This window comes from Canis lupus, chromosome 9 (genome assembly GCF_003254725.2).
Source record: "Canis lupus dingo isolate Sandy chromosome 9, ASM325472v2, whole genome shotgun sequence".
Taxonomy (NCBI): Eukaryota; Metazoa; Chordata; class Mammalia; order Carnivora; family Canidae; genus Canis; species Canis lupus.
Genome location: NC_064251.1, coordinates 19347015 through 19374291, shown reverse-complemented (window position 1 = coordinate 19374291; position 27277 = coordinate 19347015). Strand labels below are relative to the sequence as shown.

General features: G+C 47.4%; 1 protein-coding gene across 2 annotated transcripts in view; it reads right to left on the bottom strand.

Annotated features, from left to right (window-relative positions):
* Positions 1-26206, bottom strand: part of MAP3K14 (mitogen-activated protein kinase kinase kinase 14) — a 46972-nt gene extending 20766 nt beyond the window's left edge. The window contains exons 1-3 of one of the 2 annotated variants that reach the window (XM_049113980.1): positions 26062-26162; positions 6459-6567; positions 1161-1436 (exon numbers count right to left, since the gene is read on the bottom strand). In XM_049113980.1, coding sequence (XP_048969937.1) covers positions 1161-1416 — 256 coding nt within the window. In that variant the 5' untranslated portion in view covers positions 1417-1436; positions 6459-6567; positions 26062-26162. Of the gene's footprint in view, positions 1-1160; positions 1437-6458; positions 6568-26061 lie in introns of both variants that reach the window. The other variant, XM_025440732.3, reaches the window with a different exon arrangement.
* Positions 26207-27277: the final 1071 nt, after the last annotated feature.

Genomic DNA, 27277 nt, shown 5'->3' with positions numbered 1-27277 from the left:
CACACCCAACACAGGGGTGGCACACGGTAAGGGCTCAATAAATAGCAGCTATATTTGTACGTATATGTACAAGTATACATGTACTTGTATATGTACAAGTATATATACCTGTACATACATGTGTGTATGTGTGTATTGGGACCATTACGTCACCCACTCTTGTTTTAATTTGTATTCGCTCATCTCTCCTTAAAACCAGCCAGAAGGCGGGGGATCCCTGGGTGGCGCAGCAGTTTAGCGCCTGCCTTTGGCCCAGGGCGTGATCCTGGAGACCCAGGATCGAATCCCACGTCGGGCTCCCGGTGCATGGAGCCTGCTTCTCCCTCTGCCTGTGTCTCTGCCTCTCTCTCTCTCTCTCTCTGTGTGTGACTATCATAAATTAAAAACAAACAAACAAACAAACAAACAAAAAACAGCCAGAAGGGAGTGGAAGGCCGAGGAAGGCTGTGTGTATGTGGGAAAATGAGCCGTCAGTCTCCCCAGGCTGGACCCCAAGAAACCTCGTTGAGAGTAGTGTGGAGAAAGGAAGACTTCTGGCCTTACCCAAGGAGTGCACTTGGAGTTTCTCAGGCTCTGGTGGCAGCCACCATGCCAAGTCATTTAGAAGTACCATGAGTGGAAGCAGAGAGGACCGGACAGGCCCCACCTCACATCGGCCTATGTCCCCTTGACTGTCCTGGCAGGCCGAAAAGCAGGTGTTCATTCTCTGGGGTGGGGCCACCTAACCATGGAAGGTAGTGAAGGGCCGAGAGGCCCCAGAGGGGCTTTCCAGGAGCCCTGGCCTTTCCTGTCTGGGGCCTCTCCAGAGATGCTCAGGCTGCCCAAGGTCATAGCATAAGGCTAATGGCCTGCTCCATGATCCTGCCAAGAGCCCCAGGACCTGTGAAGCCTCCCAGCTCTCTTCCCCTACTCTGGTCAAGATGGACAGAAGCCTCCATGCACCACTCCTCCCTTCTGTATTCTGGTCCCCGGGACCATTACAGCTCACTTCGACTTCTTGGCTTGCCGCCCCCCCTACCCAGTTGTATCTTGTGAAAATCTCAGATAGTGGTCACCCTGACCTCCCTTCCCTGCGCCCTGCCACCCTTGCACAAGGACTGCACCCACCTGCAGGCCCGCCCACCTGCCCTCTGTCACCGGCCCCAGCCCAGGGCCCTTACATTCCGCCTGGGCGATGATGGAGATGGCGGCCAGTCCTCCCTCGGAGCCTTCCTTGGCTGTGCCTTTGGTGATCACGTCGTTCAGGATGTCCCACTTCCCGCAGAACACAGGGCTCTTCTCCACAGCCTCGAGCTTGTTGACGGGGCTTGGCTTCTTCCCCATTGCCTGTGTCTTCTCCTTGGCTTTGGCGAGCTCTTTCTGCTGCCCGGCTGCCGAACCAGGGGCACCCGGGCAGGCCATTTCCATCACTGCCATCTCCCAGGCTCACGCTCACCCTGAGGGACCAGATGCAGAACAGGCTGGGTTGGAGGAGAAAAGCAGGGGAGAAGCTCTCTGCCTCTTTATGCCTGATATTTATCTTCCAAACACCCCAAGTGGCAAAGGATTTGATCTTTCTTGTTCCATGTGGCATGTGCCCCGACCCTTGGTCCTACTAGCACATGACCATAAACAGACTCCTCTGCTCTGCCCAGCGAGGAGGATTCTAGCCCACTTCCTCCAGGATAGCCACAGCATAAACATCTGGGTTTGTTCTGTCTTGCTTTTATAAATAATGGCTAAAACCTTTTCTGCTGTTTTTTTATGGTGGATTTTTGCTCCCCCAGAACATGGTGGTGGATTCCATAACTTCAAAACTGCCAGTCACCTCACTGATTCTGCACAAACCTTGCCTTCTTACAGGACATGTCTACACTGGCCACAATGGCTTTTCCAAATGGGGAGAATCAAGTTCTTGTTCCCTAGCAGAAGTTAGATGCATGTACATGTATGCGTGTGTGAATATAGATTTATGTGTGGATATATACATTATACACATATATATGTAAGATTTTACAAAGTCTAAAAATTAGCATGCAAATGGCAGAGCCAGCACTTGGCTTCCTTCCCAGGACGCATCTGTCTGTGGCCTTCCAGAAGGAGCTGACATGCTTCCTTCTGTAAGGTCCATACTCATTTGCTGGAAACCTCTCCTAGGTATCATTTTCCTTTCAGGCAACCTTAGTAGTGGAATTTATATTAGAGCTCCCAGTGCCAACCTATACCTCTAGAAATCTGAAGACAAAGCACAGGGCTTCACCTCTTTCTGGCTTCTATCTCCAGCAGCCCCGTGTATTCCCTGGAAGCCCCAAGGGAGAGAACCCAGTGCTGAGACCAGCCTGTGCAAACAGCACATAGACCAGGACTGTCATGAAAGAGATTTGCGCCCTTCTGGGATTGCTACCATGTGGGAACCTTTTTAAAGACCAGGCTTGTGAGCTCCCAAAGTGCAGGTCCCTCCTGGGTTGGGACTTGCTTTAGAACAAGCCTGAGAAGGCATTCAGACAGGTTTCAGACAGGTTTTTAATAGGTGCTCTCTGTTGGCAGGCTGGTCTCAAGCTGTTGCTAGCAGATGGAGTCTTCCCTGCTGTAAATGCACTCATCCTGGAACACACCTCCATTTGCTCTTGAGCCAGGAAGGTAGGCCGTGTGAAGGCAAACCTTTACACTGCTGGCCCTTTGCCCTGTGAGGCCAGAAGCCGATATGGGACGGTGAGGAGCTGGCCATCTCCAGGCTGAAGCCTCTTCTTTTTTTTTTTTTTTTTTAAGATTTTATTTATTTATTCATGAGAGACACAGAGAGAGAGAGGCAGAGGGAGAAGCAGGCCCCATGCAGGGAGCCCGACGTGGGACTCGATCCCGGGATTCCAGGATTGCGCCCTGGGCTGAAGGCAGCGCTAAACCTCGGAGTCACCGGGGCTGCCCTGAAGCCTCTTCCTACTGAGTCTGTGTCTCTTCAAGAGCCAGGAAGCACTGAACAAGCTCAGCTGGTGTGTGTGTGCGCATGTGTGTGCAGATGAAGGTGGGATGGCCTTGTTGGTCACTACTAACTTGATCCTTCCATCTCTGCCTTCAAGGGTTTGCTTGATGGCTTTGAACTCAGAACAGTAGCACTTTAATCTCATTTTCACTTGAAGAAACTGATGCTAATTAGGCGGAGACTTGCTGAAGGTCACCTCGCCTTGTGTGGCACTGCAGGCCCAGGCCCTAGAGCCCATAGCTCCAGGCTGTGCCACCCCCTCCCCAGATCTCCTGGGCTCCAGGCAAACACAAAGGGGAAACTCATGGCCCTGCCTGGTCAGAAGGGCAGGGGTGGTGCCCTCGGTGTATAGCACAGTGGGGCACAGATGAGGTGATTGATGTTGGCTGAATGGGGGCATCAGAGGATGACCTTCAGAGACAGGATGATCCTGAGCACGGGGGATGAAGACAAAGTCCCATCTGAGTGAGAGAAATGAGGCCAAGCTGTCAGTGGTTGTTGCAAAGGCACTCAGCTGTTTGAGATCTAGCTGCGCTTGCGTTCTCACGGCCTGTGTCAGTGGGACGTGGCTCATCCTCAGCTCCAGTCCTCCAGAGAGGCTGGGGGGCTGCCCCTCACCCCCAGGAGCTGTCCTGTTGCTTTGGCAGTTAGCCAGGCCACTGGCCAGGGGCCCTGGTCCCCCCCTCCACAAGCATGCTGGGCTCCCCAGTCCCAGAGAAGCTGAGTTCGAGGCAGCTGGGCCAAGGGTCCCCCTCTGCAGTTCCCTGATGACTCATCCAACAGCCTGGCAGGCAGAGAGAGGAACAAGCAGGCTGTTGAGAAGCTAACCCAGCAGCTGGCAGCTGAACCTGTGAAGGGCACGGGAAAACAGGCTGACCCTCACCTCCCAGGGGCACAAAATCACAGCCTGGGAGCTGTACAGCTTCTCCTGTGCCATATGACCATGACTCAGACCCTCACTGATAGTCTCTAAGTTCAAGAAGCTATTCTCAGGATACTCTGGCCTGACAACAGCTCTCCTACACATTCACACATGTTTGCTCCCTCCCTCCTTCCCCATTTCTATAAAGGTTCTGGCCTATAAAAAATAGGATTCTGTATTAAGCCTGGGGCTGCTGGCCAGGCAGCTATCCTAACCCTGGGCTTTGCCCCTGGCTTGTTGTCCAGACCACTGATTTGCAGCGTTGCCCCTTCTTTCTCTTGTAGCTTGCGGGGAGTGAAGACAGACAGTTGTGTCTCTGCCTTTGAAGACAAGTCAAAATCCTGATCCATTATTCAGTTGGGATGCTCTCCCCAGTTCCACTTAGGCGTCAAATGCATCCTGCTCCTCTGCTCTGTCAGAGATGAAGATGTGCATTGGCAATAACCAAACCCACTTAGCTCACCTACAAGGCTACAGAAATCAAAGGGAAAAGGAAAGGTGTGTTATTTAAACGTAATTTATTCTTTTAGGGCCTGGTGCATATACACTGCTTGTCTGTCTGCTATGGTGCCTCGATGACCCCTTGGAGAAGTCTGGGGGTAGGAGTGACTGAAGTGACAGAGCAACCCTTGGGCATATCTGTATAATATGCCTGTTGTAGGAAAGGCTTCTAGGCCCTGAGACAAATTTGGCTCCCTCACCAGCTAGTAAAACTCTTCTGTCCAAGTTGGGGAATTTTTTTTTTTTAAGTAGGCTCCATGCCCAGCATGGAGCCCAATGTGGGGCTTGAATTCATAACCTTGAGATCAAGCCCTGAGCAAAGATCAAGACTCAGACCAACTGGGCCACCCAGGTGCCCCCAAGTTGGGGAATTCTTAATGTGGGTTCAAGGACAGTTTCAGGATGGTCTGTGAGCCACAGAAACTATATACAATTTGTATTTTTACAGGGAAGAGGTCCACAGCATCCGTAATATTTTCCAAGGGTCTGATGTTCCCCAGAAGGTTGCTGTAGTCTCTTTAGAAGATCAAGGCCAGGGTTAAATGCCCGATTCTTGCACCATTCTTCCATGCCAAAGAAGAGCTCAATAAGGGACGCCTGGGTGGCTCAGTGGTTGAGTGTCTGCTTTTGGCTCAGGGTATGATTCTGGGATCCCAGATCGAGGGCCACATCAGGCTTCCTGTGAGGAGCCTGCTTCTTTTACTGCCTCTGCCTCTGTCTCTCTATCTCTGTGTCTCTCATGAATAAATAACTCGAAGAAGAAGAAGAAGAAGAAGAAGAAGAAGAAGAAGAAGAAGAAGAAGAAGAAGAAGAAGAAGAAGGAAGAAGAAGAAGAAGAAGAAGAAGAAGAAGAAGAAGAAGAGCTCAATAATGTAGCAGTTTCCTACCTAATTGCAAGTTAGAATAACCAGATAAGTTCTAAAATGCACTTGCCCTAGGCCTACTGAATTAGTTGGTGGGAATTGGCCCAGAATCTGTACTTTTGACAAATTCTCTGGGTGATTCTGATTCCAAGGGGCAAGAGACTACCATTTGACCCCTGGTCTGTAAGGTAAGGCTGTGTTGTCCAATATGGCAGCTACTAGCCACATTGTGGCTATTTACATTTAAAGCAAATAAAATTAAATACGATTTAAAAATAAATTCTTCAGTTACACTAGTTACCATATTGGACAGTGCATATAGAGAATATTTCCATCACTATAGGAAATCAGACAGTTCTTGTTTAAGGCTATGAAAGCAATGTTATCTCTAAGAGGAGAATTTCTGTTCCTAGGATTCTGGGAGAGGACTGGAATTTAGGCTAAATGAATTACTGATTAACTGGAAGGTACAAAAATACGTTTTATTTTGATCTTCAGTGATAACCTTCATATTTCAGTTCCCTTTTTTAGTAAGTGCAATAAAAACACCAGACTAGGAACCAGAAGATATGGGTTCTAGCCTTGGCAACTTTTTTAAAAAAAGCAATGGGATCATTTTTGTCAAATGAAATCATAGCTCAAAGCCCAATATATAAAAGGGCTAGAAGCATGCGAATGACATGTAACTCACATGAGAAACAGCTGCTCTGCTAAAGAAGGTGGGCAGGAGCCCCACATGCTCAGCTTCCCTTCATCTACCAAGGATTTCTGTGGAATCCTAGGTCCTCTCTTCTGAGGAAGAGAGCTTGAAAACCTAGTGGCCTAGGAAATATTCTGAGGTTCCTTTTAGTTCTCCAAATGTAACTGATTTGTCAGGATCATTTGAGGGCAAGATGACTAATTCAGAATGATCACTGTCGATACTCACTAAGCACCCACCATTATTAATCTCATTTTCAGATGTGAAGACTAAGGCCTGGAGAAGGCAGTGGCCTGCCAGAATAGCCACACAGTTACAAGCTGCAGAGGTGGGGCTGGACCCACGTGGCTGTCCCAAGCCTGCACGCTCAACCTTGAGCAGGACACTGAGATTCTTCTCTCAGCTGCTTCTGACTCGTTTTGAGGACTGGATGAGGTAGAGGACATGAAATGCCAGTTGGCCTGCCTGGCCCACAGAAGATGTCGAATGAAAGTTCATTCTCTTGCCCCTCACCTGCCTCATATATGCCATCACTGAGACAATGGAACTCCTCCATGTTGGTACCACATAGTCAAGGTATTCAGCTGTCGCTAAGGCATTCAACACACTGAATCTCGAGTCTCTGTATATAAAAGGGAAATAAAAATCTCCATTTTATGGGGCGCCTGGGTGGCTCAGTCTGTTAGGCATCTGCCTTCAGCTTGGGTCATGATCCTGGGGGTTGCTGGGATCAAGCCCCATATTGGGCTCCCTGCTCTGCCAGGAGCCTGTTTCTCCCTCTCCCTCGGCCTGTTGCTCCTCCTGCATGTGCTCTCTCTCTGCCAAATACATACATACATACACATAACACATACATACGTACATAAATCTTAAAAAAAAAAATCTCCGTTTTATAGTGTCATCTTAGAAATGTCCACTGAGGGACCAGGGCAGACCAGGGCAAATCCCTCTCATGACTATTTCAACTGGAAGTAAAAACTTGTCTCCTCTGAATGCCCAGAAGGGACAGATAGCAGAAGTGGAATGACTCAACTTCCTTAATAAGATATTAGTTGAAAACCAATCTTATTCTGATGCTTCCTCTTTTAAGCCTTTAGCTTGCCTGGCCACTAGGGCCACACTGGGTTGGCTTCTGCCTATCAAGAATGAGGGGCTGTGCAGGAAGGGGAACCAAGGTCAAGTGCCAGGCAGAGTGAGCTGGCCTGGCAAAAACAGCCATCTGGCCCAGCAGATCCAGAGATCCTCAAACACGCTCAGACCCTGGCTCCCCTTTCTGCCCTGCCTGCTCTCCCCAGACTTCCCCCACCCCCAGCCTCTGTCCTGGCCAGTCTGCTCCTCTCACTTGCCTGAGCACAGCAGCAATGGGTAAGCCTCAGATTCTTTTCCTTTGCTCAGCCTGTTGGTCTGGTAGAGAATGCCTTCTTCCTTTATTAACATCTATCCTTTATAACTACTCTGCCCTCAGTGAAGCCCCTGCATTTGTCCCACAAGTGTTCAGAGAGTGCCCCCTAAGTGCCAGGGCCTCTACTAACCAGGATCAATCATTCAATGTCTTCTGTGCGTTCAGCATGCATTAGGTGCTTTATCCACTTTATTGCTGAACCTCCCGGAAACCTTGCAAGGTGGGGGATAGTATTTCCATTTTTAGAAAATATTTTATTTATTTACTTGACAGAGAGAGCACAAGTAGGCAGAGGGGCAGGCAGAGGAAGAGGTAGAAGCAGGCCCTCCACTGAGCAGAGCCTGATGTGGTGCTCGATCCCAGGACCCTAGGATCATGACCTGAGCCAAACAAAGGCAGATGCTTAACTGACTGAGACACCCGTTTGCCCCTATTATTCCCATTTTATAGATGAAGAAATTAAGGCTCTATGAGATAAGCTGCCCGGAGAAACAAATGAGGCCTAATTTATACAATGAGATCATCTGCCATGGGGTTACTGCTAATGCTTCCTGGCCCTTTCCCCTGGGACCAAGGGATTCCCAGCTCCATTCTAGAATAAAAGCTTATTGGCAGAGGTACTGGGCACTTCAAGCAGTATTACTACCCATGTTGCTATCACTGTTCCTATTTTACCCATGGGATTGGCCCACTGTTCATATTAATTGCTTATCCTGTGTAGGCAGGAAGCACAAGAACTAAAAATGAGGGGTCTCTAGTAAAAGCTGAATCAGCAATAAACTGGTCCAACTTCTAGTTCGGTTACACCACCACGTGTACCTGGGATGTTAGGATTTTTAACTTGATTAGTTTTAACAGGTCACTCCACTATCTTCAAAAACGACAAGACTACATATAAGGCACACACACAGAAATGAGAATTCCAGGAAAGATTACTTTCACTGAAAGATTCACTGAAGGATGATGTGCTTTGGAAAGTAGAGAAGCAGGATGCAAGAAACCATGGATGGCACAGGAATCTATACGATACGTGGGGTCAATTTAATTAACAGTGGAATGTAAAAAAAATAGTTTAAGCCACCTTTAAACATTAAGTTCTAGAAAAATAAGCAAGGAAGAAAGGTGGGGGGGATTGTTCAATGAATGGGTAAAGAGTGATGAGCCTTGTAGTTTTGTGAAATTTACATATAAAAATGCTTACACTATATTATTAAAAAGCTATAGTTAAGTATGTAGGTTAAAATTTAAGAGTAACTAACTATGGGTAGCCCCGGTGGCTCAGCAGTTTAGCGCTGCCTTCAGCCCAGGGTGGGATCCTGGGGACTAGAGATCAAGTCCCACATCAGGCTCCCTGCATGGAGCCTGCTTCTCCCTCTGCCTGTGTCCCTGCCTCTCTCTCTCTATGTCTCTCATAAATAAATAAAATCTTAAAAAAAAAAAAAAAAAGAGTAACTAACTGTAAGAATAGAATACAGGATTGCCCGGGTGACTCAGTCACTTGAGTGTCTGACTCTTGGTTTTGGCTCAGGTCATGATCTCGGGGTCTTGGGATCAAGCCCCGTGTTGGGGGCTCTGCACCTGGCATGCAGTCTGCTTGAGGTTCTCCCCCCTACCCTTGCCCCTCTCTCTGCTTGTTTGTATACTTGCTTTCTCTTTCTCAAAATAAATAAATAAAATGTTAAAAAAAAAAAGAATAGATTTACAACTCAGAGTTTCTAAACCAGAAAGTCAAAAAAAGAAAAACAGAAAACTTGATCACTCTAACAAAAGGCAAGGAAAGGGCAGCCCGGGTGGCTAAGTGGTTTAGCATTGCCTTCAGCTCAAGGTGTGATCCTGGAGACCCGGGATCAAGTCCCATATCGGGCTCCCTACATGGAGCCTGCTTCTTCCTCTGCCTGTGTCTCTGCCTCTCTCTCTCTGTGTCTCTCATGAATAAAAAAAAAAAAAAAAAAAAAAAAAGGCAAGGAAAGAAGGAAAAAAGTAGCAAAGAAAAAGGACACTAGGGATCCCTGGGTGGCTCAGCGGTTTAGCGCCTGCCTTTGGCCCGGGGCGTGATCCTGGAGTCTCGGGATCGAGTCCCGCATTGATCCTGGAGTCTCGGGATTGAGTCCCGCATTGGGCTCCCGGCACGGAGCCTGCTTCTCCCTCTGTCTGTGTCTCTGTCTCTCTGTCTCTCTATGTCTATCATGAATAAATAAATAAAATCTTTAAAAAAAAAAAAAAAGAAAAAGGACACTAAGTGTAAAATGCAAACAGAAATGAAGGTGGCAGAAGTTGAAATATTAATGCAGCATTAACTATGAACAGATTAAGCCCACCCACCTATTAAAAAACAATCAGGATTTTAAAAGGTCCAGCTAGGGGCACCTGGGTGGCTCAGTGCATACAGTGCATACACTGTTCAATAGCATCTGCCTTCGGCTCAGGGCATAATCCCAGGGTCCTGGGAGCGAGACACACATCACAGGGAGCCTGCTTATGTCTCTGTGTCTCTCATGAGTTAAAAAAAAAAAAAAAAAAGAAAAAAGGTCTAGCTAGATGCTTACTAAAAGAGACAAAATAAAATTACATAGAAAGACTGAAAAAGGATGACAAGAGATATGACAGCTACTACTAACCTAAGATATGTAATATTCATATCAGACAAAATTTTTAAGATGAAAGTATATAACTTCTATGCACCTAATAAAGAGCCTTAAAATCCAAAGGCTGGTGGCAAGTTGAGGCTTTATGGATGAGTGAGGTCTCTGCTTTGGAGTGTCCTGTCAAATAGAACTGCAGGGTCTTATAACAAAGCATTCTTTGAGCATAGGTTGGGTCTGCTGGGGGTTGGGCTCTGTGCTGAGTGCTGGGTATACACTGGAGAAGACGACCCAGTCCCCTGAGGAGTTTATAGTCTACTAAGGGAAAGAGACAAGTAGTCAGAAAATTACAATACAGTATGGTCACACAGCAGACACAATGGGAACACTTCTTGGGATGCCTCGCTCAACCTGGTGGGTGTCAGGAAAGGCTTCCTCAAGTCCTCAAGCTAAGTCTCAAGGGGTAAGCAAAAACTGCCCAAGAATAAGGAAGAAGGTATTCCAGGTGGAGGGAATAGCAAAAGTTAAGGCACAGAGGTGAGTCCAGGAAGAGTCACAAACAGCGCGAAGTTGCTGGCAGGCAAAGCCTAGGTCACACAGGCGTTAAATTCTTAACGAGAGGGGTAGAATTCAGAGGCAGAGTTCCAGAAGGAAGAACCTACAGGGTAGGGGCAGATGGTGGATGTGGGTTCTTAAATGTAAACTGTGCCCTGGGGACAGAACTCCCACCCTATCTCCCCACCAGGGCTGACAATATCCCAAGCTACAGGCCTCTGGGAGCCTTGCTGAATTTCTTCCCCCAGGCAGAGAGGCTGAGCCGGCACCGGACCTAGAGATATATCTGAGGAAGGAGGAAGGAGCACTCTGAGTGGAGGCTGGAAGAATTTCCAAACCTGCCTGGCAGGCCAGCTTGAGACCTGCTTCCCAGGAGAGCAATTTCTGCCTCAGCATTTCGCATTAAGGAGGATAGGAAATGTGAATGCACATCAATCATTAAAATCTTCCGGATCAATTTTGAGATAAAAACCCGACATGCCCACAAGAACTCAATCTTGCCAACTCCACAGGTCAAACTGCTAGATAAATGAAACAGACGGAATGAAATTTCTGACCGTCCTCCAGATGCCACTGCACGCCTGTCCAAGTTGGCTAGCAAAAACAGCACAGAAACACTGCTGTCTACAGGCCCCTTCAGATGGTCAAGGCATGGGGTGCCTGCGTGGCTCAGTTGGTTAAGCATCTGCCTTTGGCTCCAGTCACGACCCCAGGGTTCTGGGATGGAGCCCCACATCGGGCTTCCTGCTCAGTGGAGAGTCTGCTTCTCCCTCTCCCCCTGCTCGTGCTCTCTTTCTCTCTCTTTCATATGAAAAATTTTAAAAATCTAAAAGAAACAAACAAACCCAAATGGTCAAGGCAATCACCTCATGTCTACTTTATTAGCATAGGTCTTACCTACTTCCAGCTCTTCCCTGACCTCCTCCCAGCCCCAGCTAATCTTAAAACATCTCATCCTTAAGATAACCTCAAGTTCAAAGACATCTGCTGGTTCTGCACTGCTTGTGGGCCCAGTATCAACTCTGTGGTCCATAATCTGTCTGACCACTGTTTCCCCAAATGCACAGGGTTTGGTTCCGGCCAGTATGATCTCTCCACGTGACTTGCTCACTGCTCAAATCTACAGGTCTCTGGGTGTGCCATGTCCTTGTGTGGGCCACCCTGCACATCCTGCTTGTCCTTCACTGGCTGAGCTTGGACTTAGGCCTCCAGGAAGTCCCTCCCAATGGCTTCACCGCTTCACCGCACTGACGCCTCCTTTTCTGACTGCCTACCTCACGGGCTCTCCTCACTCCCCTCACTCTCACCCAGGCCCTTAACCACACCCTCACCACCCCCTAACTCATCAAATGAAGTACTGCAGATGAAAGAACTCTGGAAACAAGAAAGCATATTATACCAAGAGAAGAGAGCCATTTCTGGTGTGCAAAACTCAGAGAATGGTGTCTAGGTAATGGAGCAAACAGAATTGTGGAAAAAGATGCATCATCAGTGATGCTCACTGTCTAATAGTAAAAACTGGAACAAAATATCTAATGACGGGGGTGAGTAGGATAAGTATTACATAAACCATGGTATATCCATTAATAATGTTTACAAATAAAAAAATAATGTTTACAAATAAGTTTTAACTGTATGGAAAAATGCAAATGGGACACAATATTAACAGAGAAAGGATTCAGAGTTATATCTAGAGTATGACCCCACCTAGCCTGTCTGTAGACTCCATCAACCTTTATAAAAATGCAGACTGGGTGCCTGGATGGCTCAGTTGGTTGAGCTCCTGACTCTTGGTTTTGGCTGGGATCATGATCTCAGGGTTGGTTGTAGGATTGACCCCATCTCATGTTTGGCATGAGTCTGCTTATCCCTCTCCCTCCCTTTCTGCTCCTCCCCACCCTGTGTGCATGCTATCATCAATCAATCAATCAATAAAGTATTTAAAGGATTAAGATAAATATAAAAGCAGACATCTAGCACAGACATGCAGCCATGGCTCAATTTTGGTGTTTTAATATATTTACACACACACACATACACACACACACATATATAATTTTACAGTTTTCTAATTTGTCCACATGTTTTTCAGCAACCATGTATTACTTTTCTTCATTTTCATTTTTTTCACAATGTTTCCAAGTGTTTAAAAAACAATACAGAAAGGAGATACAGTAAAAAATCTAAGTCCTTCTCACCCTTCTCCCATCCCTCTGAGGGGATCCCAGTGACTGGTTTCTTGTATATCCCCCAGAGATGTCCTCTGGGGGGTATTACTTTTATCATGAAAACAAGCTACCATGAGAAAAGGGTCTTGTGGCCTGGGATAAGAACTGAGGGGGCATCTGGTTCACAGTTGTGAGTGGGGCTTAATAAATTCGTGATAATAAACGCCACCAGCCCACACCATCCACACTGGAAGCCTGGCCAGAATGTCCATGGCTGGTCTGTGAGTTCTAGCAGCAGGGCTACCAAGACGGAGGGCTGGAGATGGGCAAGTCCGTCCCTCCTGGTTTTGGTTTTCATTTCTGTCTCTTTCTTGTTTCCCACTGAGGGCTGTGGGTTTTATCAGTTATGACTCAAGAAGTAGGAAGGTGCTCAAAGATCAGCCTTTAACTCTGATGGCCACGGCTTCCTTGCTTTTATTTCTAGTCATTGAGGCCAAGTGCGTGCAGTAGTTAAGCCCTGTGCAGGATGTTAAGAAATGCTTGTGTGGACAAGTGGCTCCACAGAGAGCAGGACACACAGCAGAACTGGACCTGAGACGAAGCCACCAGCCCCCACTTCCCCTGATCATGTCGCAGGTGGGACTTGAGAGTCAGTCTGAATCTGGGAACCTGAAAAAGGAGCTGTTCTGACAAATCTCTCCTCCCTTCCTTATTTAATATCTGACCCTCCTGTATGTTGTATGTTTTTTCAATCTGTATTTTGTTTTCAAATACAAAAGTAATACTTGTTCACTGTAAAAATTTCAACCATACAAGGTGCTTAGAGAAAAAAAAAGAGAACTTTACCCCATTCCTTCCTCCCTACAAGAAACCCTTAATTTTGATGTAAATCCTTCTAGTACCATTAGCAATATATATATATATATATATATATATATTGTTTGGGGTTATTTTTAAAAGGAACATGGGCTTATACATATCTAATATTCTACAAGGTATAGCTTTCACTTAACAATAGATCATGGAGAGCGCCTGGGGTGGCTCAGTTGGTTAAGTGTCCGACTGTTGATTTCAGTTCAGGTGATGGTCTCATGGTTGTGAGATCAAGCCGCCAGCTGGGCTCCATGCCCAGCATGGAGCCTGCTTAAGATTCTCTTTCCCTCTCCTTCTGCTCCATCCCCTTACTCCCTAAAAACAAAATTAAAAAGCCCCTAAAAAATAACAAAAAAACCCCACAAGAGATTATGGACACTGTCCCCCTTCAATGTATGTAGATCTCTCTCATTTTTCTTAATGGCTCCATAAGATTCCAGGGTATAAATACACTATCATTTCTTCACCTATCCTTCTATGATGTTCTTGCAAATTGGTCCCAATTTTTCATTCATATAAGTACTACTGCAAAAACAAAATAAAACCAAATCCCCAAATCCTTTATTTACTTCTTTGTGCACTTGTACAGGTAAATTCTAGGTGGTAAAAAAAAAAAAAAAAAAAAAAAATTCTAGGTGGTAAATACCTGGAACCGGAATTTTTGGGGGACCCTTTGCACAGTCACTTGTTTCTATGTGTTATGAAAGTAGGCAGCATTGGTCAGTCTGGGACAGGTGGTTCACAAATATTATATTAATTATTTGCTAGAAAGATGCTATCCTTGCCTTTAAGGTGCTTATAATCTAGTTGGGGAGAATGGCCGGCTGGATAAATGATAAAGGAATCACAAAATGATCTTGGGGTCAGAAAGGCCCTTGGAGGTCATTTATTCCAACATATCACCTAATAACCCTGAGGATAGCCACCTGGCTACATAACAGGATGTATAGAGTCCAAAGGTCTGAGTTTGAACTGTAGTCTCTAACACTCCGGTGTTACCCAAGTTACACCTGGATGACCAGGTGCAGATCACTTACTCTGAGACTCAGATGTCTCGTCTGTAAAACAGGGATGTCTGAACGGAAATATCAGGATTTTACAGGACAATTAAGTGCAAGAAGCGATCTTTAAATGACCAATAGTGTGTCTAGAACACCGTGGGTGCTCTGTAAATGTTAGCAAAACCTCCAACAAAAAGAAAGCTGATACAAGAAAAGTGGTCCTTTCCAGGACTGGAAGAACCAGTTGCTTGAAAGGCCTTGCCTCTGCAGAGCTGAAATCCACCTTGCAAAGCCTCTAGCTAGCAGTCCTCGTGTCAGGAGGAAGGTCTGGAACGGACACTGTCAAAGAAGAGGGGAGAACCCCCAGACCAGAAGGGTAAAAGTAGTCAGCAAGACAAGGTCGGCCTACGAGGGGGATGTTCTCTGAAGCGCATTCTGCACCTGCTACCCGCCCAGTCTCTCCCTCTGCTAGCAGTGCCTCAGTCCCAAATGGACTGAGGAATGAGCTGCCGGGGCATGATGAACCAGGACCCAGAATTCCTTGACAGCTCAAGTTGAAATTAGCTGTCCTGTGGACTTCTTTGGGTATTTTCAATAATCTGCTGCTACGTGTATACACATTAATTACACATAGGCTGGCTGTCAAAAATAATAAAAATAATGGCAGCTATTATTGCTTGCTGCATATTAGGTAATGCATGCACTGTTTCTTGGACCCTCCCAGGAACTCTGTGAGTAGGGCGCTAATATTATTCCCTTTATATGGACAAAGAAACTGAGGCTCCGGAGCTCAAGTAGTTAGTCTGAGGCTACTGTACAAGGAATCGGCAGAGGCTGGATTTGTGCAAAGGGCTCTTATGTCAAAGTACATACTCTTAGCCATGACACTCTATTTTCACGTGATCTAAGCTTTAAAAATTGAGACCCAAATGCAGAAGCTGCCACAAGCCAAAGGTTTGTTAGTGAGAAACCCAGGGACTGACCCAGGAGGAAGCACCTCAATTAGGGGCATAAATATAGCCAGCCTATGTTCTGGAAAAAAGCAACTTCAAAATGGCAACGGGAAGGAAAGATTCCAGGCTGGACACATGGTAGGCCAGAGTTCCATAGCCTACCCATGCTCAGCTTGGGTATCAGGTCATGCACTTGGGCCCACTGCAAGGACCAATTCTAGGACAAAGTTCAAATTTACCATGCATTTTAGAAGGCCTGGCTCCAGGCTATTTTACTGTGGTTTTTGTTGTTGTTGTTTGTTTAATAGCAAAGCCCTGAGCATCAGATAGTATTTTCATAAATATGGTCAGTACTTTATCTCTGGGCCCCTGACAAAGGGCATTGTATAAGCTTTAAAAGAAAAACGTTACATTGACTTGAGTCCTTGCATGAGGAGAGCCAATAGCATACCACTAGAAGATGCCACTGGAGGGGTGCCCGGGTGGCTGCGGTTAAGCAACTGCCTTCGGCTCAGGTCATGATCCTGGGGTCCTGGGATCGACCCCCACATCGGGCTCCCTGCTCAGTGGGGAGCCTGCTTCTCTCTCTTCCCCTGCCTGCCACTCCCCCTGCTTTATACTCTGTCAAATAAATAATGTCTTTAAAAAAATTTTTAAAAAAGGGGGACACCTGGGTGGCTTTGCGGTTGAGCGTCTGCCTTCTACTGGGGTCATAATCCTAGGATCCCAGGATTGAGTCGCACATTGGGCTCCCTGCATGCAGTCAGCTTCTCGCTCTGCCTGTCTCTGCCTCCCTCTGTGTCTCTCATGAATAAATAAATAAAACCTTTAAAAAATAAAATAAAAAAATAAAAAGTAGTAAAAAAAAAAAAAAAGAAGATGCCACTGGAGCATCATTGATCCACATAGACAATTATGGAAATGGTATATGAGAGAATTGGGGTAGGGGGAGTAGCAGTGAGGAAAAAAACTCCCAACCATTTGCATGCCTTATTTTATATAATAACCAGCAGGAAATTTTAATGTATGTTATGTCAAAAAAAATTTCAAGTGTGTTTTGTGGGTGTTTTGTGTCATTGAACATCTTGGTTAAGTGGGGCTGCAGTGTATACACTATTTGGTAATGATTAATTTCCAAAGATTACAGTGCCCTAAACTGCCCCTGACACTAAAATCATGCCAAACACAATCAGCTTTCTTTTGATGAGTCAAAATGCACTTCTGGAACTTGTCAGGCCTTGAGGTCATCACTACAAGCAACACTGGGTTATAAAAAAACAGTTCTCCTTCTTTAACCTCTTGAACTGGATTCTGAGCACGGAGCAGTTCCCTGGGCTGTGGTTAATCCCACTGAAATACAACCACTCCCCTCCTCTCTCAGTTTGTGACTGTTTCCCCAGGTGGGACCGGCTTCAAGCAGCGTCTATCAGTACACAGAGCAGATGGAGAAAGACAGGTTTAGCCTCCCCATGAGGGAGGAGGCTTCAAGTTCATTGTACTCACTGGTGACTGGTTTTGAAATTGAGGAACTAGTTTGAGGAACTTCAAAATAAACAAGAAACCCAAACAACTCGGCTTTCCACAGAAGACTTCCAACGCATGGGGGTAAATGGAAGGAAGCCCATAGTCCAGCTCTGCTTTTCTGGCAGTGGAGCCCTGATCACAGCCTCATTTCAGATGCTGCCCTGCACACCGTTTGACAGACTGGTCTGAGTGATGACATGAGGGGCCGAGGTGACTTTGATGTGTCCCTTTATAATACAGGGTCACATTCTTGCCCTCCTCCAGGAAGGGAAGAAAGGCCTGGGACCTGTGGTGTAACGGAATATTCAGAGAATCTCAGAGTATTACTTGGTAAAGGAGGGGAAACCAGGAATAACCTGTGGCTCTTTCAGTCTTTTTTGGGCCAGCTGAGTCTAGAAGGATGAATGTGGATGCTGGTCTTGTACTTTTACTCAACCACAGATACCCAGCCAGTGGTTCCCATGCTCCCATGCTGCGCTGGCCAGTAGATGCCATGGTGACCAAGACAGACAAGCTCCTTGCCCTTGTGAGGCTTTCACCATTGTAACCCTGGAAAGGCTTTTCTGGAATGCTGAACTCGGTTACTAAGAAGCACTATCATGGGTCAGGCTTTGAATCATTTGCCTATGAACCTGTGTCAGAGTGGCACCAAGAATATGGAATTTGTCACTGTGTCACTGCCTTCTCTATTCCAGCCTGGAAGGCTAGGATAAGTCAGCCATCTCTTTAATAGCTAGCTACCTGTCGTTTGCTTCTGCTCTGAACTACGTGTAATCACACATTTCTCCTGACTGTGCCTTCACCTCTGCAAATGCTTTTCTGTCCTCCGAGACTGCTGAAGTTCCCAGATTGTTCTCAAGCTCCTTTTCTAAGCTGACGAATCCCACCCAGACACCTGCAGAATGGGAGGCAGGGCTCCTCTGTGTGTGACAGTGCTGGGTCAAGCTGAACAAGGACCACTGGGCTGCGATGCCTTCCTGGCTCCTCTCCAGCCCCCACAGTTGTGGTTCATGATTTAGCACCTGCAATGTCTGTCTTCCCCCTGCCACAATGAGCTCCTCAAGGGCAGCAACTCCATTATCCTCGTTTTCATATTCTAGCAACTGCCAGAGACTGCCACATGTGACATTCTTGGCAAGGGCTCACTGAAAGGATGACTGATGCTCTCCTGAAGAATATATGAGTATCCTGGCTCTAAGAGCCTGGCTGGTCTGGCATCTGAGTGTCCCGACTGTCCATTCACCTGGTGAGCAGAGCAGTAGGCAGAGCCTGGTGATCAGGGTGGTCTGTATTCTGACTGCACCCCAGCAAGAAAGTGTCATGCAAGCTGGGTACTGAGCCACCCTTGTCTCCTTTCCTAAATGCTGACCTTGATACCCAATTATTTCCAATTCTTTGAGAAGATGACCCTTCTACAATGGACAACATCCATCTGGGCTCTGATGTGCACATATATGCTCAATGAGAGGTGGTACACAAATCTCTGCCTTTTACAATTATCTCTATAAAGCTATTCCTGCCTCTCAAAGTACAGCATCTGCCAATAGTACAGTCCCAAGTTGGGACTACTGAGCATGGGCTCAAGGATCCTGATTCATCCAACTATTTCTTGGGCCAAAGGAGTCTATTTCAAATCTTAATTGGTAATAGCATCCTCATGAGCTTGGCTAAGACTCTCTTTCTTTCTAAACCTCCCACTCATCCCTAGTATTGGCCCGTAGATGAGTATTGACTACTTCTAAGCCCAGTAAAAGGAAATGTCAATGAGAGCAGAAGGTGGGTGGTGAATCTCAGATACAACAGCTCTTTTTTTTTTAAGGGGATTTTAAAAAATATTTTATTTATTTATTCATGAGAGACACAGAGAGAGCAATAGAGGCAGAGACACAGGCAGAGGGAGAAGCAGGCTCCATGCAGGGAGCCCGTCGTGGGACTCGATCTGGGTCTCCAGGATCAGGCCACTAAAGGCGGCACTAAACTGCTGAGCCACCCCGGCTGCCCCTACAACAGCTCTTCATACTTACAGAGGCCACCGTCCAGATAGGACATCATGCTTTGACCACAAGGAAGAGCTTCTTCACTGAGAATTGCTTGGATAATCCAGTTGGAATGACATCTGACTGCTCTGGCTTTTCTGATCACCTGCATGCCATGGGCAACCTATCTCTTCTTCAAGTGGAAAGATGCAGAAGTGTTTGGGGCCCAGTGGGTTTGTACCCTCACGATCAATCATTAATAGTAACTGAATGCCCACTCTGGGTAAGATACTGCTTGGGGAGGTAGGAGGGTACCCTAAAGGTGTGGGCAACCTTTGAGACTTCCGGGTAACCCTGCCCAGAATTGTATTTTCTTATCAACCTTGACCTCCTTTTGGTTACACAAACTCATGTTATAAGAGTGTCAAGTGAATAGCTTTCTGTTGACTTTTTCTTAGACCCAGCTGCTCTGGCTCCACCCTTCCCAGGTCTGGCAGAGCTTTGCAGAAAGGCTGACAGTGATGGGGTCAAGGTGGGGGAATAAAGGAGGAACTAGTTAAAAATCCAATTCCTACTCCGGGAGTAGCTCCTTTGTTCAGTGGCAGCACAGCACAGTGGAAAGAGCCCAGACTTTAGTTCAGATTCTGCCATTAACTAGCCATGCGGCTTTGTGCAACTCACTTAGCTTCCTTGGGCCCTCATTTTCTCTTCTGTAAAATAGGGGAGTTGTGAATAGTAAAGATCATTTCCAGGCTGTAATTCTAATAGCTCTTTCTTGACAGACTGGTTAAGGTCTAAAGGTCACTTAACCATGCTTGCCTGAAATGATGGCTGGCTAGTTCAGATTGATGGGGTGTGCCTATGGGCTGAAGAGAAGTCTATGACCACCTGCAAGGCAATGCTAGTTCTTTCCCTGAGGCTTCAATAATGTCAAGCCCTCTTTGTGGGACATTGCCTACAGATGTCCCTGACCATTAGCTGTCGAGCTCAACACCAACTATACGGGTCTAGAAGAGTTCTGAAGAGACTCTTTGTCTTGGTGGATGCCTGGTCATGGCCTTATTGGGAAGAGGGTGAGCAGAAGCCATAGCAATCAGAAACTGGGGGGCAGGGATGGCTTAGGACTTTCTTTTGCCACTTCTTTCTGAGTCCAAACACTGGTCCTGGATATGTGGACAACTGAAGTGGTGGTAGGCTTGGAATGACAGTTCCCTCAAGTCCAGGGTTTAATCTAGCCTTTTCAATCATCGGAGTTCTTCAGAGCCCTTCAACTCAGGTGGTAAAAAGAAAGGCAGATGGAAAAGGGTTCCCCAAAAGGTCTTTTACACCAAAGCACAGTTTGCTTTCTCTGCTCCTTGCCAAGGGGTTTCCCAGCATCCTGGAGCCAAAGCTCCCCTCCTGCTTCCTTGCTGACTGTCACTGGAAGCGGGCCATTTTCCATCCTCAAGGTAGCTGGACTCAGGAGTGCAGTGATACTGCTGATCTGAGTTTTGTGCCTCATTCACATGACCCCCCCAGCCAGGGGATCCATCTCTCTGTTGGTTGGCAAGCCTTGGGAGCCTCCCATTTGTTTCCTTATTCCTGCCTCCAAAGCCCTTCAGCTGAGAAAGTGATCTTTGGCAGAGGGCTTCTTCTTCTTTTTTTTTTTTTTTTTAAGTTTATTTATTATTATTTTTTTAGTACTCTCGACCCCCAATATGAGGCTCGAACTCACAACTCCCAGATCCAGAGTCACATGTTCTTCAGACTGAGCCAGCCAGGCGCCCCAAGGCAGAGGGCTTCTTGACAAGCTCTGCTCAAAACTTCCTCTGCAATTTTGCTGGGGAATAAGTCTCCTGTCACCTACACCCCTGCACGGGTGACTCACCTTCTAGAGAAAGTGCTCTGCTCACCTAAGCAAAGCTGCCTGGAAAATGACTAAGGCACCTATCAAATGCACTCTGTGAGGCCGACCAGTTAGTGAGCTGGGTCCAGATATTTTGCCTCTCACCTCCAGTCTGAAGTCAGTGTGGAGCTGCCACTCCAGGCCTGCTGGTTTCATTTTCATCTGAACCGAGCTCCACATGAGGCTTGACATCCGGTGATCTATTTTTTCTAAAAACTAGGTTCACTTTAGAAATGACTCTCTGGCCGTGAATACAGCTTCCCCAAGAGAAAACAAAATGTTATTTAAAGGGAACGTCAGCCTGGTGGGAGCCTATATTTTTGTTTCGTATTAAGAAGAGGAAAAAGGAATTTAAAATGTAGTATGAAACTTTTTTCCTTGGGTGATTTAAAGGAAAATCTGCAAGTCCCTGACTACAGGGACCCCCAGATATGATACTAGCAATAAGCTGACAAAGAGGTATTTATAAGGGGAAAGGGTGGTGAGCTGGGGGTGCCATGCAGTGGTGAGAACCTTACCCCACAGAACCGAAATCTCCCTCTGAGTCTTTCAAAGAACAAGTCCTTGTTGACTTATATTCTATATAGTATTTTCCTATTTTTTATCTTTAGAGCTAAGGCTAGGACCTACTTTACCACATGGGGGTGGGGGCAGAAGGGAATCCTAGGAAGGACCAGCCCTGCTTCTGGCTGAAAGTCCTGGGCTTAGGATCACCAGCTCTGATGGGGCACAGCCTGGGCCTCCGTAGGCTCCCTTGGAGGGTGGTGAGGGCAGTATTTAGTATATGACAGGGACAGCGTGACAGTGAAACCTCTATGCAGAAGAAACATCCCCCGAAGATCCTACTGAGAAAATGACTCTGCTCTGTCAGGCAGTCTGATCCTTCCTGACCTCATCTTACAGAAAAAAGGCAACTAGGACCATTGCTATTACTACTACCACTACCACCACCACTACCACCATTTCTAGCTGTCATGTTCTGTGGCTTATTATGTGCCAGGCACTGAGATCAGCACTTTACATGTATTCTCTCATTTTCTACTCAAAACAACCCCATGAAGTATTTCTGATCCCATTTATAGATGAGGCATCCGAGCCGAGGGAAGTGAAGTGATTTGCCTGAGTCACACAGGCAGACAGTGGCAAACCTGGACCTGACCCAGGTCTGTCTGACTTGACAGGCTAAACCCCCACATCTGACATTGGAGATACCGCAGACTTGCTCTATTGCTCCGGCTAAATCACTTGACTACTCTGCCTTAATGTCTGCATCTATAAAACGAAGATAAGCAGACTCGTCCAGAGGATGTGCTCTTCATCTTTCAGCCCTTTATTGATAAGTAATTATGAATAATCAACACCAGGTAACAACTGTTAGCAATACTTATTAATCTTTTTAAAAAATATTTTATTTATTTATTCATGAGAGACACAGAGAGAAAGGCAGAGACATAGGCAGAGGGAGAAGCAGGCTCCATCCGGTAAGCCTGATGCGGGACTTGAGGCCAAGACCCCGGAATCATGATCTGAGCTGAAGGCAGATGCTCAACCACTAAGCCACCCAGGTGCCCCAATATTTATTAATCTTAATACTTGTTAGGTTAAATAGAGAAATAAAGCAGCCATCCTGGTTTACTTACATTCAAAATTGCCATGTTTGGGGAAAAAAACCAATTTAGGGGTTCCTGGGTGGCTCAGTTGGTTGAACATATGCCTTTGGCTCAGGTCATGATTTCAGGGTCCTGGAATTGAGCCCAGCCCCACGTAATGGGGCTCCCTGCTCATGGGGAACCTGCTTCTTCCTCTCCCCCGCCCCTCACTCTGCTTGTGCATACTCATGTGCTCTCACTCTGTTAAATAAATAAATAAATAAATAAATAAATAAATAAATAAATAAAATCTTTAGTAAAAAAACACACAAAAACCAATACCCCACCCCTGACCCCACCCCTCATTTATCCTTTCATGAGTAAGTTAGTAGAGAAAGCAGTGAACTAGAGGTCAAGAAATGTGGGTTTAGATTTTGGGCATGACAATGATGTCCTGAGTAATCTCATCCACTTTATTCCTTCTTATGAGGCTTGCCTTTCCTGATCTTTGGCTCTGTCTTTCTTTACATGAGTGTTGTAAGAAAATACCAAAAAAAAAAAAAAAGGTTACAAGGTACCATTACTCTTGATGCCATATAATTTTAAGAGATTTATAGCAGGAGGATAAGGGGTTAAAGGATGTAAAATTGCAAGCCAGGAAGAGGATCTTTTAAACTAGAATACAAAGAAGGGCACACAGGCCACAGGCCACTCAGGAAAAATGACTTTTCTCTGTAGTGTCACTCAGGTAAATAAGACAAACCCAGAACTGAAGGCTCCAGACCCAACACACTTCAATGTTTCACTCAGCTCAACTGAAATGTTCTACTACACAATGTGTCCTAAGTTTAGCCTTCTATTTCTAATCTACTGCTTTCAACATTTCAGTCAGCATCACCCAAGTAAATGCAAAGCCTTCACACGTGCATCACTTCACTCACCCCACCCCTTGAGGATGCTCAGCCCCTACTCCTTTTCCTTCTTCCCACGGAGCGCAGAGGCCAGAGGGCCTTTGTATCCTTATGGTTCCCAAACCCACGGACATGGAATTGTCTCCCTTCCCGCCAATTTCACACCGGTGCCATCAAAAGTGCCCATAATGCTCAGATGTTTCCAGTTTAACTGAAATACTAAAATGGGGCAAACAGGAAGCATCAGACACAACTGCGGTAGTGACTTATTAATCACGAAAGCAGAATTTTAGTTGCATTTTAACCTTTTGCCAGGAAAAAAAAAACCAGCTTTGAGATGATGGTAGCCTTTGGTACAAATATGCTGCCTATATGAGTATCAAGCTGACTTATACTTTTAATTTAGGACTGAGTTGGGTTCTATACTTCTTAACTATCCTCCCGGAAAGAGCATCTGTCAGGCCAACCACTATGAATCTGTCACCTCTTCATCAAGGCAAGGCAGACCTGTCAGAAAAGCTCCTGTGCTGTCCACTGAGACAGGAAAAAAAATAGGAAATTAAAAATGACTTCACAAGCCAAAGTGATAGAATGCTCTTAAGAGGGTGCCAACAGTGAAGAAAACAAGCCTGGATGAAGCTCTGCCTTTCCCATCTCTACAGATCTCTCACCAGACCTTGGCCAGGATGAACTGTTACCATGAACCAAAAAAATCACAACAGTTGCCTGGATTTGGACAACCAATCAGGGCAAGCCTGCCTCTCAACATTAAATGATATACAAACACTCCAAGCAGATCACAAAGGAGTCAGTGTTCAACAGGAGAACCAAAATGAGGAACCAAACCTCCATCTGTTGAGGCGAAACAGCCAACCAGACATTTTTGTTTAATAGATGAAGGCTCATTTGGCAGGGTCTCTGTCTGTGGTGCCGCTCCCACAAACCCTAACAGACAATACCAGAGGCAAAAACTCCCCTTCAGAACTGCTCCTTATAATCTGAAAAACAGTCAGAAGGTGACCTAAAGCTTCGCAGCTTATTGCTGTCTGATTTTACAAAAGTGTGGGAACATACACCTGGGTACGTATTTCTAAAATTAAAGTCAGAGACTATATAACTTTTATTTTGAGATCTTCTGAGAAGTTCACCACACCCTTCAAAATAAGTGAGGATGTCTTAAAGATGTCAGAGGTCTGGCATCACTGCACCCAAAGAACTGGCCTTGACATCACTTAAAAAACACCAAGAGTAACCCCAAATACATCATAAGCAAGACAAGCACCTGTCCTCTCATGGTAAGAGCATACCACAGCAAACGTCTCCCTTCTTCTTCTTCTTGCAACTAAGTCCCATAATGTGGTGGTCCTGGCCCAGGGGAAGGAAGCTGGTTAAGACTCCAGTGGCCCAGGCTCCTCACCCTGAGTCTGAGCTATGAGGCATAAGGCAACATGAATACCACCCACCCCACCACCTGCCTCAGTACTCTCACCTATCAAACTGGACAATACTGTCTATTTCTTCACCCAGATGTCTGAAGGAAAAAGGAGGTTATAGGTATGAAGATACAAAGTAAAAAAAAAAAAAAAAAAAAAAAGAAAGAAAAAAGAAAAAAACAAAAAACATCACTAATGTTAAGATACTATCTCCCTGTAATGTTTCAGAAAGACCATGTTTCTAGTCAAGGGGTTTTCAACATTTTTCCTGGAATGAGCTTGAGACTGCTATTCTGTACTGGGCCCCACTTCTCATCACTTAACTTCACTTGCTTTTAGATTCCTTAATCAAGCCACCGGTGTTCACACTTTCCAGTTGACAAAAATGATTCTACCGTTCACACCACTGATTTCTGTACTCTTCTCCAGCCATCCTCTTCTTCCCCACATGACTTCCCCGGTCCACTTTTTAAGACCCAAGGCAAAATTTTAAACTCTAATTAGGAAGGAAGCGCTTTTTTTCTGAAGTTACCCAGCACCGAGGAGGCTTCTGGGCAGGTGGGACTCTGCCCTGTACAAGAGGCCTCTTTCTGCCTAGTGACCCGTGGGCTTTCAAGATGGGAACAGCGTACGGGGGCCCACAGAAGAACTCCTGAGTGGGGCGGACACAAGGCTTACAGAGGCTCAGGGTGAGAAAGAGGATGCTGAGCGTGGCCAGCACTGCCCCGCTGGGTGCCAAGGGCACGTCGACTCCTTCTCCCCGCCTCGGGGTGTGACCGGAGAACTTCCCAAGGGAAGGCCGAGGGTTTCACTGCCAGGGCAGGTGGAGGGCGCACAGCCCCGAAGCGCTCGTGCATCGCCACGCCACCGTCCGTCCCCGCGCCAGGCGAGTTCCCACCCCGGGGGCCCCCGGGAGAGGCGCAGGAGGGGAGGGCTTGGCCGCGGCGCCGCCGAGTGCGGGGAGAAAAGGGGTGTCGGGCAAGGGGAAGCAGGGCGCCCCTTCGCGCGCTCTGGGCGCGTGTGCGGCCTGCGGGGGTGCGAGGCGGGCACGGCGTGCGGCCGTGACCCTAGCGGCGTGGTGCGAAGCGAGCGCTCGCGGCCCGCCGCCGGGGCCCCCGCGCGGGAGGACCTGACCCGCGCCGCCGACCCCCACCATTCCGGGCGGCCGGCCAGGCGGCGGCCCGGTCCCAGGCGGAGGGGCGACGCGTCCCCTCCGCTCCGTGGCGCCCCGCTCCGGGCCCCGGGGTCCCGCCCAGTCACCTACCGGCCGAGCGCCGATCTCCCCAAGCAGCGAGTGTCGCGCTCCCCTCGCCCGCGATCTCCCGCCGCCGGCCGCCGACCGCTGGGCTACGGGACTGCTGTCGCCCAGCCCCGGCCGCGGGCCCCGCCCCCTCGCCGCCTTCCCGGCCGCCCCCGGGGCCACGCCTCCCCCGGCGGCTGCAGATTTGCCTCGCTTCGCGCCTCCTGGCTCGGGCCGCACCTCGACCTTGGCCCCGCCCCCCCAGGCTAACCAATGAGGAGGCGCATCCAGGCTGGTCCCGTCGTCCAGCCCTTAGCAAAGATTGGCTAGGAAGGCCTCGTTTCCAGAAATGGGCACTATTTCCGGACAGTGTTTATAGAGCAGAGATTGCTAGGCGGACAGATTGACAGAAGGCGGAGGCAGCCGGGGTGTTGGTGTAACCACACATGCGCATTGGCCTTCTGGCAGTCTTTTTACGTGTTGCGTGCTTCTGGAGGTTACGGGAAGGAAGGGCGGCTGTGCGCATGCGTGGGCACCCCCAGCCTTGCACTAGGGTTACCTTGGAGACGGCGAGGCGCTCTCCCACCCCGGTCTGGTTCTGCTTCCTCTTTGCACTTAGCCCTGGCGGCTGGGGAAGGTGTGGCGTGAGGTGGGGGGGGGGGGGGGTGGGGGGGGTGGTGGTTCGAAACGCTTTTATTGAGCACTTACTGTGTGCTTGGCGCTGTAGAATCCCTGAGGACGAGTAAGACAGGTTCTGGTGCCTAAGACAGCTTCTGGTGCCTTCCCTTGAGAAGCCTGGGGAGCCCAGGGCCTAATGGACCCGGGTCTGATGAGAGAGCTTGTGGATGGCTTGGTGCAACCCCTTCGTGCAGCCAGAGAAGCAACGGAGTGGGAGCGCTGCGCGAAGCATCTCCCAGCTGGGTTTACAGGTTACAGGGCCAGAGAGAAGACTGGAACTTCACCTGTGCGAGAAAAGGGACCTGAAATCTGAATATGGTCCAAGGTGTCAACAGTGCTTCTTTCAGAATGTGGTTAGGGAAGGTATCTGTATTTTCCAGTGTTTCCACAATGAGCTTGCATTTTATTTATAGTAGAAAATTACAAACTTTTTTTTTTTTTTTAAATTCATGAGAGACACAGAGGCAGAGAGGTAGGCAGAGGAAGCAGGCTCCTTGTGGAGAGCCCGATGCGGGACTTGATCTCAGGACCCCAGGATCACGACTTGAGCCAAAGGCAGATG